The 13,898-nt window shown below is 46.5% G+C and overlaps 1 protein-coding gene across 3 annotated transcripts; it reads left to right on the forward strand.

Moving 5' to 3' along the window:
- The first annotated feature begins 1,225 nt into the window (after window positions 1–1,225).
- Window positions 1,226–8,620, forward strand: LOC119311411 (enoyl-CoA hydratase 2, peroxisomal-like). 3 transcript variants are annotated; one of them, XM_037587053.1, is made up of 12 exons: window positions 1,226–1,400; window positions 1,487–1,509; window positions 1,592–1,697; window positions 2,711–2,787; window positions 3,020–3,092; window positions 3,567–3,606; window positions 4,299–4,371; window positions 4,451–4,601; window positions 4,936–5,006; window positions 5,451–5,624; window positions 5,731–5,814; window positions 8,316–8,620. In XM_037587053.1, the coding sequence occupies exons 1-12, from the start codon at window positions 1,332–1,334 to the stop codon at window positions 8,359–8,361; spliced, it is 987 nt and encodes a 328-aa protein (XP_037442950.1). In that variant the 5' UTR covers window positions 1,226–1,331; the 3' UTR covers window positions 8,362–8,620. The 3 variants fall into 3 exon arrangements, with proteins under 3 accessions (XP_037442950.1, XP_037442952.1, XP_037442953.1); XM_037587055.1 differs by having other exon boundaries at window positions 8,325–8,619; XM_037587056.1 differs by lacking the exon at window positions 8,316–8,620 and having other exon boundaries at window positions 1,229–1,400; window positions 5,731–6,015.
- Window positions 8,621–13,898: the final 5,278 nt, after the last annotated feature.

Genomic DNA, 13,898 nt, shown 5'->3' on the forward strand with positions numbered 1-13,898 from the left:
AAGCAAGTTGTTTGTTGCCTCTATCATCATCTATCGATGAGACAAGAAATGTATGATTATTCCATTTTGTTAGAAATCTATGAACTTTTGATGTTGTTGTTATGTTGGGCGATTGTGCGTTATTGTTGGTTGTGCCCGACAAATCTTTATTACATATTTACCAAGTTAGAGTTTGAATTTTGAAGTTAGATTGAATGCTCTAGTCAAGGTCTCTAGTCTCTACAATCCGATGTTCCATCGAAGATCCCTACATAATGCCACCGAGGGGCCTAATAAACCACTGAAGTTTGCGAGCCCCAATAAAGCGACATTACTCGTAGTATATATTTACTTTTGCGCCTACTGAACAATTGTCAGAAATGTCGACAACTATTTTCGCTCTCCGTCAGATAGCGTCGCCCACCTTTTCTCAACATCTATAAACTTGTAGAGTTGGACGAAGCTCACAGGAAAGTTTATCATTTAAACAAAATCAAATAAATGCAACATAAGAAAAACATTTGTCATGTTCTAATGATCTTGATTTGGTTCTGTGGAATGACCATGTCTCTGCCACAGATTTGGTCGAACATAGAAACATTTGACTCAAGGCAAAATTTCAAAAATTGCTTTTGGAGCTCGGTCTCCATGGAGACCGGTTTTTGAAAAGTTCAAAATTCCAAAAAATTCATATTTTTACATTTCAAAAAAATCTGAAAAAAGAATACAGACATACATGAAGGCATAACACACATGTGTGTAAATTTTCAGGACGAAATACGTTGAAATGGGGTTTGTGCAAAAAAGACAAATTTATGGCCTTTTAACACATGATACTATCCATCCCAAAAGTCTGTGAATTTGTTCTTTTTGCAGAGATCACATCTCAAGGTATTTTATCCTGAAATTTTACACACATATACATCACATCCTTGTATACTTATACAATTTTTTCAGAATTTTTTGAAACTGAAAAAATATGAATTTTGAAATTTTCAGAAAAAACGGCCTTCATAGAAGCCGAGCTCCAAAATGTCGTTCTCGGCAAAATTTGCACTTCTTATATTTTGAATGGAGAGGGGGTATAGTTTATATCTTGTCAATATTTGGAAGTCAAGTTTAGACCGGCTGCTGCCTATCTGCCCAGGTAAACCATGTGCTGTGTCGCGCTGTCCCCGCGTGGTCACTGTGACAACTGACACGTACCGGTCGCCGGCGGCTCCGTCTTCCTTGACCCATCTCTCTCCCCTCTCCTGTCGCTTCATCCTTCACGCCACCACTCTCCTCCCCCTCCTATTTCAATCACCGCTACCCCGGCGACAAACACAGCGGAGCGCATCTCGACGGCGGCCATGGCGACGAACGGGAGGCCCGCCGCGTCCGTCGACCCCGACGTCGCGCTCGCATACAAGTTCCCCGAGGTAAACCAACTAACCCACCCGCCCGCGCGCGGCCCCTCTCCCCCTTCCGCCTCCTCCGCCTCACTCTTCTCTGCCGATCCGCGCAGGCCTCCTTCGCCTACGACGAGAGGTGCGTGCGGACTTTACCTCCACGGAACGGCTCTCCCGGTTGGTTGATCCTGTCGCTCACGCCGTCTCCGTGCGCCCTGCAGGGACGTGGCGCTGTACGCGCTCGGCGTGGGGGCCTGCGGCGCGGACGCCGTCGACGACAAGGAGCTCCACCTCGTGCACCACAGGGACGGCCAGCGCCATATCAAGGTCCCCCGCCCCTTCCCTCCCTCCCCCGGTCCGATCCCCTCTTGTTTCTGCGCGAATTGATGGCTGCCAGTTGCGATGCCCCAGTCGTACCGATTCGGCTGTGAAATTGATATTTTGGGGATACAAACGCGTGCATTATCTTGTACAACTGTACTGTACCAGCGTCCATGATATAGCTAATGGTTAAAGCAAGGAGGCATTGATGCAAACTATCCTTTCACTTTCTGTACCAGTTGAAAGTCGTCAATCCATACTCCAGGTTTACTGAATTCCGGTTGATTTGAATTGTTATCTTGTGAGCTTAGGCTTGAGATTAGTCCGCGGCTGGACCTTACTTAATTACTGATGACTGGACAACTCATTCAGGTCTTATGTTGACTTTGATGTCATCAAGTCACCCCTAGTAAGTAAATTAGATGAACCAGGAGCTTCAATGTTCACGAGCTGATGTCATTGCTGACCTTTGTCAATTTTATTTTCGTCCTGGGACTAGCAATCCAGTAAAAATATACTCCCTTTGTTCCAAATTAATTGAAGTTCTAATGTTGTGCTAAGTCAAACTTCTTCAACTTTGACCAAGTCTATAAAAATATATCAAAATATACAACACCAAGTTAGTTCCATCATAAATATATTTTCGATTCGTATAGTGTGTATTCAATATTTTACGTATTAGCATATTTTCCTTCAGACTGTCAAATATAGAGAAGTTTGACTTTGCACAAAGCTAGAACTTCAATTAATTCGGAATGGAGGGACCGAGGGAGTAATTGTTAGACATCATTTAGTTTTTTTTGGGTAATAAAAAACATTTGGTGCCTGCGAATGACTAGAGAACGAAATTAAGCTAGTTATATAGCTCAGAAACCCAAAGCAACTGTACTAAGGAATTATGTTTCATTCAGTGAGTTCATCTGGTTCTCGTCTATTGTATAGTTGCGTCGGCATCTTGTTCACATTTCATCCATGAATTGTGAATGAACTTACAATTTTGTTCTTCAATTAAATTGCAGGCGATTCCTACCTTTGTGTCTTTATTTCCTAACAAGAACAGCAATGGGCGTGGAATTATTAATGTGCCTGGCATTCAGTAAGACTGACATGTTGTTTTGAGATTTACTTTCTTTTTATTATGTATATTTGCAAACTTCCCCTAATTTGCACATTTCTTCTTGGTCCTGTTTTCAGTTCTTTAGGTTTTCTCTGTTAGAATTTAAGCAGCTCAAATATGTTAACATACATATTATTTTAAGCAGCTCAAATATGTTAACATACATATATAATTTGCACATTTCTTCTTGGTCTTGTTTTCTGTTTTCCAGCTTCGATGCAAGCCTTCTATTGCACGGTCAACAATACATAGAGATCTACAAGCCAATTCCTTCATGTGCCAGTGTAAGTAGCTTACCATCGTTCTCAGATGTTTTATTGTAACATCCTTGTGCTTGGAGACTATGCATGAGATAGGCGCAGACTGATTGACCATGCATTTTATCCACTTGTTCTTGTCTACAAGTGGCTTCAACAATTCCTAGTAACTGCATCGCCAAATTGTTTTTTCTGCATGGATACATATAAACATGCTAAAAGAACTCCACTGATAATTAAGCTCTTCTAGTTGACTTGCATGTGCGTGCATGTTAGTCGTGACTTGATGATAATATAGCTGTTCAGGTTGTTCTCTAAATTAAAAGAGAGAACATATTCCCTTTGCTTGTTAAATGTTAATTAATCCAGCATTATTGGAAAAACTATTTGTATACTGGTACTACGTACTGAAGATTTCTTTTAAGTTATTAGATTTTCTTCAGAGCCTTCATATCTGGCGCACACTCATGGAAACAATTGCCTGTTGTTTTTTCTCTTCAGGTTGTAAACAAGGTTAAGGTAGCTGGTTTGCATGACAAAGGTACAATAAATGGTTGATCATTCCATGGTGCATACATACTCGATAATTTGTGCTCCTTACCTTTTCATTCTGAAAATTATTATTACATGTTTCCCTGTTTTTGTTAGTTTATCATTGCTTTGATCCATGCTATTGCTATACTGAATGATCTTACAGTTGGTGGAACTAGGACAAATTTCTTACATAGCATCTTCCAACATTTTGTTTCAGTTGCAGACCAATGCCTTTACAATCTTGAAAAAATAAAAGTGCTGCAGCTTTTCTTAAGTACACCGAGTGTGACAAATGCACAACATATTCTCAGAAATAGTGAAGCATAACGTGCCGAGTCCTTCCTGTGGAGCTCCGCACATGTAACTTATCATGCTCTATTGAACCATCAACTCCATGGTTGTAGATTCCACTATTGTAGGAATAAGTGCTCTGTTGAATAACAATCTCATCCCTGGTACATTTCATCCTATGCTAGTATCAAGATCACCTTTCCATTTTGTCCCTCAGTTGTCAGTGTCCATCCACTACTGCAGGATTGTTTAGTCAAAGTGCCATCCAATTGTTGTGAAATTTCGAGTGACCATCATTAACATCCTTCAAATCCTCTGACCACTTGTTTGGAGCAATACAAAACCGCCCTTGACATATTATACTCAAATTTGAGAATCATTTTATTGAGGCACTATTTTAATGTGCAGGGAAAGCAACTATTCTCGAGATCGAAACTACCACCAGTCTCAAAGATTCTGGCGAAGTGTTATGTATGAACAGGTCTGTTATATTGCTATAAGATTCAAGTCTTCCAGTGTTCTTTCTGTAAAATTACAAAGAAACGATTATGTTAATGCAGGAGTACTATTTTCTTGCGTGGCGCTGGAGGATTTTCCGACTCTTCCCGGCCATACTCGTATACGACTTATCCTGCCAACCAGATTTCTCGCATTTCTATTCCAAATTCCACACCTTCTGCGGTGTATGAAGACCAGACGCAACAATCCCAGGCATGCTACTCATTCTGCTTGTTGTTTTATTTGTTTGTTCAATTACTCGTCGTTGTTGGTAATAAGGTGCACCTTGTATGTTGGAGAAAATTTGATAACCATGTAAGTTGTAGCTATGCATGTGTTGTTTTATGAATTATGTGCTCAACTGCTCATCTTACACTAATAATCCCAAGAACTATGTTGTCTTTTTGCTCGCCCAATCGTTTATGAGTCCAGAATTCTACCTTATTGGCCAAGAAGGCTGAATTTCTTTCTTCAGAAGAAATCAGTTTCTCATTTTATTAACATGCAATTGTTCTGTCAGCCTGATTCCTTGTGATTTTCAATCCAGGCACTCTTATACAGGTTATCTGGTGATTATAATCCTTTGCATTCAGACCCTATGGTTGCACAGGTTGCAGGGTATGTCACCTCAACTTGATCACTCTTATGCTGTTATTTTTGAATGCTGACATCGAGCAAGTATTTGAGCTAGATATTGCATTGGAGTTTCTAGCAAAAATATGTTTTAGGGGTACTAACCAGCCATAGATGAAGGACCTAAAGAGTAATGTTCACTCGAAAGTCAAAACAATGCTTTTTCTTCCCTGAAGAATAGGCGAACAATGTTCCTGTGCGAATGAAAACTAACGGTAGCTAGCAGAATGGCCACGTCCTTCTCATTTTGAGTTGGTTAGGATTGGAGTCCATACCCCGGTAAATTTTCCTGCGCTTTCATGTTCACATGATCCAACAAAAGCCTTCTCAATTCGATGCGTACATACTGCAAGATCCTCTTTTACATGGGCCCAGCTTCCCCTGTTTGAAGCTCTGGTTATCTTCTGAATCTGATGATAACCGCCGCAGGTTCACCCGTCCGATACTGCACGGCCTCTGCACCCTGGGGTTCGCGGCCCGGGCGGTCATCAAGTCGTTCTGCCACGGGGACCCTGCGGCGGTGCGAAACATCTTTGGCCGGTTTCTGCTGCACGTCTACCCCGGCGAGACGCTGGTCACCGAGATGTGGGTCGACGGCCAGAGGTAAATGTTGCTCTAGCACCAGTTGGTCGAATTCTGTAATAGCCTAGCCGCTGATGTTCTCGACAAACAAACCCATGGAATTGGATGGAATGATTGGCTTGTGCAGGGTGCAGTACCAGACCAAGGCGAAAGAGCGTGACCGCGCCGTGCTTTCCGGATACGTGCTGCTCAAACACATCCCCTCATCATTGTAAGTGCTGTGAGGATCATACTTTTTAATCGGTGCTCTTATTAGTTAACTGTGGTGGTCTGAAAAGAGGATGGTTTCCGTTGTAAACTATATATACTCCTAAGAGATGACACGGTTGTGCAGACGATAAATTCGTATTAGTACTTTGTTTTTGTTCTGTTCATGAAACTAACATGAAATCGGAACGTTTTACGGAAAAAAGAGTTCGAGCATTTCATTTTTCTTTTTTTTCTTTTTTTTTTGCAAAATTCATGGATTCTGGCAAGTGCACAAACTATATCCACGAGGAAGGTAAAAATACCAAATTTCCTTTTTTTGTCTCTCCCTCTGAAACTTGCGGCTTCGAGACGCGCAGAATAGAACGGGTCGCGCTTGTAGAGTACTCCCTCTTAAAGAAATAGTGATCTAAATGATCTTATATTTCTTAACGTACTCCCTCCGTCCGAAAATACTGGTCGGATGAATGGATATATCTAGACACAATTTAGTCCTAGATACACTTATTTTCATCCATTTCTCCGACGACAAGTATTTCCGGACGGAGGGAGTACTACGCTGCACTGCCCGCTCTTAATAATTAGTTTCATGACGGAAGACCAAGAAGCAATCGTGGCGCACCGGAATCTCTACGGTTCAGTTGACGGTGTTTTCAGCGAGGGAATATTGATCCGGCGGTGGAACGGAACGGAAGGGCAGGGGAAAGAAAAGCCGGAGCAAAAGCAAAAGGGGAAGCCAGCGAGCGAGAGAGAATCTGATGAACCTGAACCCCGATCGAAGCGTAGAGCACCGTGGGCGGGCACGGTCTCCTACGTGCGTGTGAGGATCGTGATGCCTTTGAAGCTTTTATCTCGAGTTGGCGCAAGGCAACACTAGCTCTGCCTGCCTGCCTGCCTGGATCCTCCGGCGCCTTTGCGGTCGTGACGACGATGAGCAGACACACGCATAAGTATGGTCCGCCGGCTCCACGCTCGCTCTCACTTCCGCAAACGGAATAATAAACTCTTCCTACTAAAAGCATTTAGGTCACTCTTGATAGTAGTACTAGTACTTATCAAAGGTGCCGTAATACATACTCCCTCCTAGTGTCAAAAACACTCTTACATTATGGTTATGGGACGAAGGAAGTATATAATACATATCCTCCATGATTTCATACAAATAGAACGGCGACTTGTGAGGTGCGTAACAAATTGGTCAAAATGCGAGCACACACCAGCGTTTGCCCGGCACCGGCACATGTCAAATATGCATCGATCCATCGTCAAATTCAGTCCACCCATGAGAGTATGTATAGTAGCGCAACCTTCGTCATGCCAAGTTAGGTCTCATTTGGAAAATATTTGCTTCTAGCCGTTCCGACTTCCGAGCATGCTCATGGTTTTTCTTGCTTTCGCACGCTTCTTAAAAAACATAAAAAGAATTGGTAGCTACATGCATGCGCAAAATATGATACTGCTTTAGTTGTTACGCACATGACTAAGTTCACACGGTTAAGAGAGAACGCACGAACCCCCTAAAGAAACAAGAGAAAACGCATGAAGCCAAAAAAAAAAAAGGTTCGATCAAAGTCAAACCACATGCATTTCTATTCGCTACGCCTGGCATAGTCCATACTTCCTTTTATGGGAATTGTCCATAAATAGGTCCAAATAAATTGTGAAGTTGGTGTTTCTTTCTATGAAACTGAGACCAGCCTCTACTTTTTTTTCGTTCTTTTGAGACAAAACCTGAATATTGCAATCAGAGGAAGAAAATAAAATAAATTATGTCCCTGATTTTCCTCCGCTTTTCCTACGAATCAAAGAGCCTCTGCAAATAATGCAGTTCCATTAGCCAACTCCAGCCAGTGGAGCTTAGCTCGGGGTCCTTGTCCTGCTAATCATTCCTGCTTTCTTGGATCCCATCTGATCGAGGCACCTACCGGACAGTACCACATTCTTTTTTGGCGCATCACAATAGCTTTTCCTTGTTTTCATTTTGCAATGCAAATATATATAATGGAAAAGGTAAACTGAAAAAAGGGCTCATCATCCACACCAATCCCCATCCCTCTCAAAAGAAGAGGAAGCTAGCTTAACTAGCTAGTACTACCACCACCCTTTGTGTTGCCGAACAGTGACCGGGCACTAGTAGCTATAGCTATAGCTGCCGGTCTTATTAGCTTCCATGTTTACACATCTTTTGCTTTATTGTTTAGACGCAAAAATAATTTATTTTGCTTCTATCAAGGTAGTACTAGAGTACAAGCAGGCCAGGTGTGCGTGTGTGCATATATAGCACCTACATGTCGCCGCCAGAAATAGCACCCACCAGCAGCCCACTCCCCACTACACCACACACCAGCAACATCACATGTGATCGAGATGTTGCACTTTGCATGACAGTAGATTATTCATTCACTAATCCGCCGGTATCATATGAATTGCATAATAATGTTATAAAGAGATGCTTATTTCATTCACCATGTAGAAGAGGAGGGTCCCTTTGCTAATCCCGTGTAGGCATGGCAGGTCTTCGGATGCAGAAAATGGAGGAGGCCGGCTGTAGGAGTAGGGGCCGTCGCGCCAAGGAAGAAGAAGAAGAAGAAGAAGAAGCAGCGGTCTCGGGGCAATGAACGGCCGGAGACCGAGCGACGGCGGTGGAGCAGGCCGGCTGGCACGTCTCTGTATCATATATCACACATTGTGACCAGTTCAGTCTAAATAAATGAAAGTTGCATGTGCATCTGCTCATGCATCCCAGCGACAAAATCGGCGTTCCACAACACTGGTCAGTGAACAGAGTGTGGTTGGGTAGAGGCCACATCCCACATGCATATATAGAGGGTAGAGCGGTGGTTGCCCGACAAAGTCGTTAGTACTACTGTTCCGGAGTCCTCTCCTCTACCAAAAATAAAATAAAGATGAGAGAGTGAAAATAAATGATGCAATTGCAAGGCAGCGGGTTTTGGGCGGGGGACAAACGTACGTGTATACTCGGACACAGTACTTGTCCTAGCTACAGCCAGCTAGCGCTACGTACCACTACCACCAGCTTCCTACACATACATATCATCATCATCGCCCGGCTCAACGTTCCATTGTCGATCGTTGGTCCATGGATATGGCTGGCTATGCCCACGGTACGTCTCGCCATGTCGAAGATTCCAGGATCGATCCGTCTTGTATTGGCCCTGTTTGGATCATCGAGTTAGAGCTAGTTTGGTTTAGTTGGGGGCTCAAATAACCCAAAAGTATCCAAACAGGGAGGGTTAGAGTGGGTTAGTTTCATCTAACCCAACTATCCCGGTAGAGAGGTGCTTATTTGGGTTAGACTAGGTTAGAAAATAACTCTAACTCTAACTGTGTTAGAGTATCCAAACAGGGCCGTCACGTGAATTGTATGCATGCGTATGCCGAAGCGCACGTGAAAGGGCACGAGTACGTAGCGGTAGCGGTGGTGGGCGCGCGCGCGGCTCTCGCAATGATGCATGCCTGTCCCCACGCCGTACGTACTCTACCTTGTAGTAGTAGGAGTACTAGTGTACTGTATAACATAAGCTTCAGAAATCGGCTCATCATCAGTGCGTCCCGTGGACAAGAGGGTGGGAGAGAGCCTGCCGACTAAGGGCATTTCCAGCCGCGCCCCCAAGAAGGCCTTCCCAGACGATTTTTTCGCGCCGGTGCCGAAAAAACGGCCCAGTCGCGCCCCCAGGACGCCGAAAATCGCCGGTCCGTATCTTTTTTTCGCCCGGCGGTCACAGGCCGAACCCGGCGCGCGGGGGAGCCGTTGGGGGCTCCGGCGCTAGTGAAAAGCACGCCTGGCCCACACCGACAGGGGAAAAGTCAAGTTTTTCTTCCCCGACTCGCCTCGCACCCCCCGCGCCCTCGGCCACCACTAGCTATATCCCGGCGACGGCCGCCGGCCTACTCCGCTAGATAGCCATTCCCCGCCGGAAAATAGCAGCGCTTCGCCGCGGCAGCCCCTCCCGCAGCACTAGGCGCTGTCGGCCGCCGTTTCCGGCCGCGGAGGCGCGGTTTAACGGCGAGTACACGCCCACCGAGCGCAAGGTGTTCGGCGTTTTGACTGACTCGGCGATGGACTCCGATGAGGAGGAAGAGCTCGCCGCGCTGCTGGAGGAGGAAGCCGCGGCCGACGTCCAGGAAGAAGAGCATCTGATGGTGCTCGCCGCCCTCGCCCAGCTGCTGGCGAGCAGTGAAAAGCCGCGTCGAGGTGGCTCGGCGCCGAGGCGGGTGAAAGCAAAGAACCGGCATCGTCTGCAAGGCTACTGCATGCTCTACTCCGACTACTTCGCCGATGCTCCACTTCATGGCGAGAGAACATTTCGGCGCCGTTATCGGATGAGTCGAAAGCTCTTCCTCAGGATTGTGAATTCCATCCGGGAGTTCGACAACTACTTCAAGTGCAAGATGGATTGCACTGGCGCTCTTGGATTCACCTCCATCTAGAAGTGCACGACAGCGATGAGGATGCTTGCATATGGAGCTCCCAGTGATTCAATCGACGACTATGGGCGCATGGCCGAGTCCACCAGCATAGAGTGTTTCTACAAGTTCTGTCGGGCAGTGGTGGCAGTGTTTGGGGCACAATACTTGAGAGAACCCAATGCAGAAGACACTGCTCGGATCCTAGCCCAGAATGCAGCAAGAGGATTTCCTGGGATGCTTGGAAGCATCGACTGCATGCATTGGAAATGGAAGAACTGCCCATTTGGTTGGCAGGGGATGTACAAAGGCGCCAAAGGCGGTTGCAGTGTGGTGCTTGAGGCGGTAGCCACACAGGACCTCTGGATTTGGCACTCCTTCTTTGGTATGCCAGGAACTCACAATGACATCAACGTGTTGCAGTGCTCTCCTGTTTTTGCCAAGCTCGTTGAGGGCCATTCTCCTCCTGTGAACTTCGAGATCAATGGGCACCAATACAATAAGGGGTACTATCTAGATGACGGCATCTATCCGAGATGGTCGACATTTGTGAAGACGATCTCAAACCCTGTGCCAGGAGGCAAGAACGCCTGGTTTGCGAAGGTTCAGGAGGCTTGCAGGAAGGATGTCGAGCAGGCATTTGGTGTGCTCCAATCTCGATTCGTTGTTGTTCGGTACCCCGCTCAGACCTGGTCGAAAGATCAAATGTGGGAGATCATTACTTGCTGTGTCATTTTGCACAACATGATCATCGAGAGCGAGCAAGAAGACCCAGTGTTTGACACTGAACCATACTAAAGGCAGGGTCCTCTAGCCGAAGTTGATCACCAGCTACCGGCAACTTGGACTGCCTATCTCAGTATGCGTCAAGAGATCCGAGACCCACAGGTGCATCATCAACTGAAGAAAGATCTGATTGAGCACCTATGGAGGCTCAAGGGGGACGCCCGTGATGAAATACGAGTTTTTATTTGTTGAACTATATAATTTGTATTCAACTATTTGTTGTTGTACTATTTTGTTGAAGTATTTGATTTTTCTGCGATGAAATATGTGATAAGGAATAATTATGTTGATAATTGAATGCCGAGACAGGGCGAAATCACGCCGAATATGGGCCTATTCTCGCCCATATGGGCCGTTTATTCGCCGAAATTGGGCTGCAAAGTGGGCCAATTTCGGCGCCTGGGGGCGAGCTGGGGGCGGCGACTGGGCGAAAAACCGCCCCCAGCGCCGAGTGTCTCGCCGGCTCGCCCCAGGGGACGATTTTTGTGCGTCCTGGGGGGCGAACGACTGGAGATGCCCTAAACAAACGCGAGCAGGCTGCAATCATCAGGCGGAGTGCTAACACGATATTTTCAGGGCCCGTGACACATATTGTTTTTTTACGTTCCTGAAGATGAAGCTCCAAGGAAGAGAAGACGACAGCAGTGAAGAAGAGTCGCAAGATCCAGTGGGCTGCGTTGCTGGGTCCACTAGGCCTATAGTCATACTCCACTCCTTCGACGGAAGTAAAAAGAAAAGAAAAACAGAGGAGACGGACAAAGGCATGCAAAAGGAAACATAGCTACATCGATCCTAGCTACTCCTCGTCGGAGATCACGGCGATTTCCATGCCCAGCTCCGGCTTCTCCGGCTGCTCCACTCCAGCCTCTTCCGCCTCTATCTCCGTGTCGAGTTCGGCAAAGAGCACGTCGGACTTCGCCTGCTCCCGCCGAAGGAACGCCCAGTTGACCTGCACATAGACCTCATCCTGGATGGACTCCAGGAAGGCCTGCTGCTCGGCCATCTCGTCGGATTGGGCGATGGCGAACTTCGCCTCCGCCTGCTCCATGTTGAAGGCCGGCAGCTACTCGCCCGGCTCTTCTGCCTCCTTCACCTCCATCGAAGCCATCTCCTCCTCCTCTGGAAACCCGGTTCCTCCTCCTCCTCCTCCTCCCCCTCTGGCTCCGTCGAGTCCGGAGGCAGGCCGTCAGCGATGCTGGCGGCGCCTGCGGCTTGCCTCGCCCGGATCTCCTGCTGGATCTCGTAACAGCGCTGCGGCGTCAGCAAGGCGAAGTACGTCATCTTGCTCCGGACCATGGCGGAGTGCCGGAGCGTGGGTGCAACGTCCGACCGTGGGCAGGGCGCCGGAGCAGGAGAGGCACGAGGTGGATGGGCTCGATCGGACTAGCGACGTGGAGAGGGAGGAGGTGGATGGGTTAGGATGGTGGGACGACGTCCGGCTTAAATAGCCGGATTTGGTCTTGTGCGGTGAGCCAGAGCGGCGCCACGCGGCGTTCACACCGCAGCGACAGACGCGGCAGCCGTCGGACCGCCGGGTTTCTGAACGTTTTTTTGTGGGACCTCGCCGTCAGACCGACGTGACGGGCGTGCTCGGACGCCCCCATATCCGTCTCATATTTGGGCTGGATATGGGGGTGCCGGTTAGCCCGTGCATTTGAGGGCCGTTTAAGGAGCCTATCTGGGTCAAAAAAAATCTTGTCCAGGTAGTGACCGGGTGGCCTGCCCGGGCATACGAGGCGGGTTTATACTACACTTACCCCTTGGACGGAAGAAATAAAAAAGGAGACGCGGGTCAACTAAGCGGTCAAGCTTTCCACGGACACCAGTCAATCAATCAATGAAGCCGACAGACAGGCGGGCCCAGGCATCTCGGTCACGCGCGGGAGGGCCCACCCGCTGTTACAAGCCGCGAATTTCGAGGCGCGAGCAGCCAGATAATTCATGCCGTAATAACTGATGCCGGCTGACGTGGTGGTCCTCACCCGCTCAATGGAAACGGAATGGAGCCTTCTTCCCCCATCCTGTTCCCTTCCTTCATGCGATGCGAGGGACTGTGGCACATCACCTTCGTTCATGATGCTGGCCGCGTGGTTAACGTTAACCTGCCGTGCCCTTTTTTTTTTTTGCCCTTCCTTTGTCCTTGCCTGCTCGAGTGCCTACGAGTGTATCAATTTCTTTTGCAGGAAAATTATAGTTTTATTTCTTATTGGTATTTGGTAAAGCTACAATCTGCCTTTACAAAGTATCTCTATCTCTATTTGTATCTCTATCTCTACTATTAGAGTATTTATAGCCAGGCGCGTCAAACCCATCTCTATCCGTATCTCTATCTCTATCTCTATCTCCAATATTACTCCCTCTGTTGCTTTACTTCACATATAAGATTCGTCTAAAGTCAAACTTCATAAAGCTTATTTATACGGAAAACATATCAACATTCACAATACCAAATTAATACTATTGGGTGCATCATAGAATTCATTTAATTTTCGTATCATATAAATTTAATGTTGTAGATGTCGATATTTTTTTCAACATAAATTTGGTCAAAGTTCACGAAGTTTAACTTTAGACAAATTTTATATGCGGGGAGAAAATAAACAGATGGAGTATTAAAGGGGAGTTGATAGGTTCCCTCACCTCCTCTCTTGTTTTTTCCCTCTTCACCCCGCTCCTCCATTTGGTTTCCTGTTTCTTTTAATCCCAATCGATGACACAAAAAATAATAACCAAAACAAATACAGTAACTTGGAATAATGTAAAGCAAATTGGTATTTCACAAAACCACTCCCTACATTCAATTCTATCAAATCATACTAAAATCTCAACTAATCCAAATTTTCATGCCCTCCCATATCAGGGTTCCGTGCGAGC

This window comes from Triticum dicoccoides, chromosome 5B (genome assembly GCF_002162155.2).
Source record: "Triticum dicoccoides isolate Atlit2015 ecotype Zavitan chromosome 5B, WEW_v2.0, whole genome shotgun sequence".
Lineage (NCBI taxonomy): Eukaryota > Viridiplantae > Streptophyta > Magnoliopsida > Poales > Poaceae > Triticum > Triticum dicoccoides.

Bases quoted from the DNA above. Each gene is read 5' to 3' on its own strand.
- LOC119311411 (XM_037587053.1), top strand. From the start codon at position 1,332: ATGGCGACGAACGGGAGGCCCGCCGCGTCCGTCGACCCCGACGTCGCG. The intron at 4,602-4,935 runs GCATGCTACTCA...TTTTCAATCCAG, and splicing joins ACCAGACGCAACAATCCCAG to GCACTCTTATACAGGTTATC. The intron at 5,625-5,730 runs GTAAATGTTGCT...TGGCTTGTGCAG, and splicing joins ATGTGGGTCGACGGCCAGAG to GGTGCAGTACCAGACCAAGG.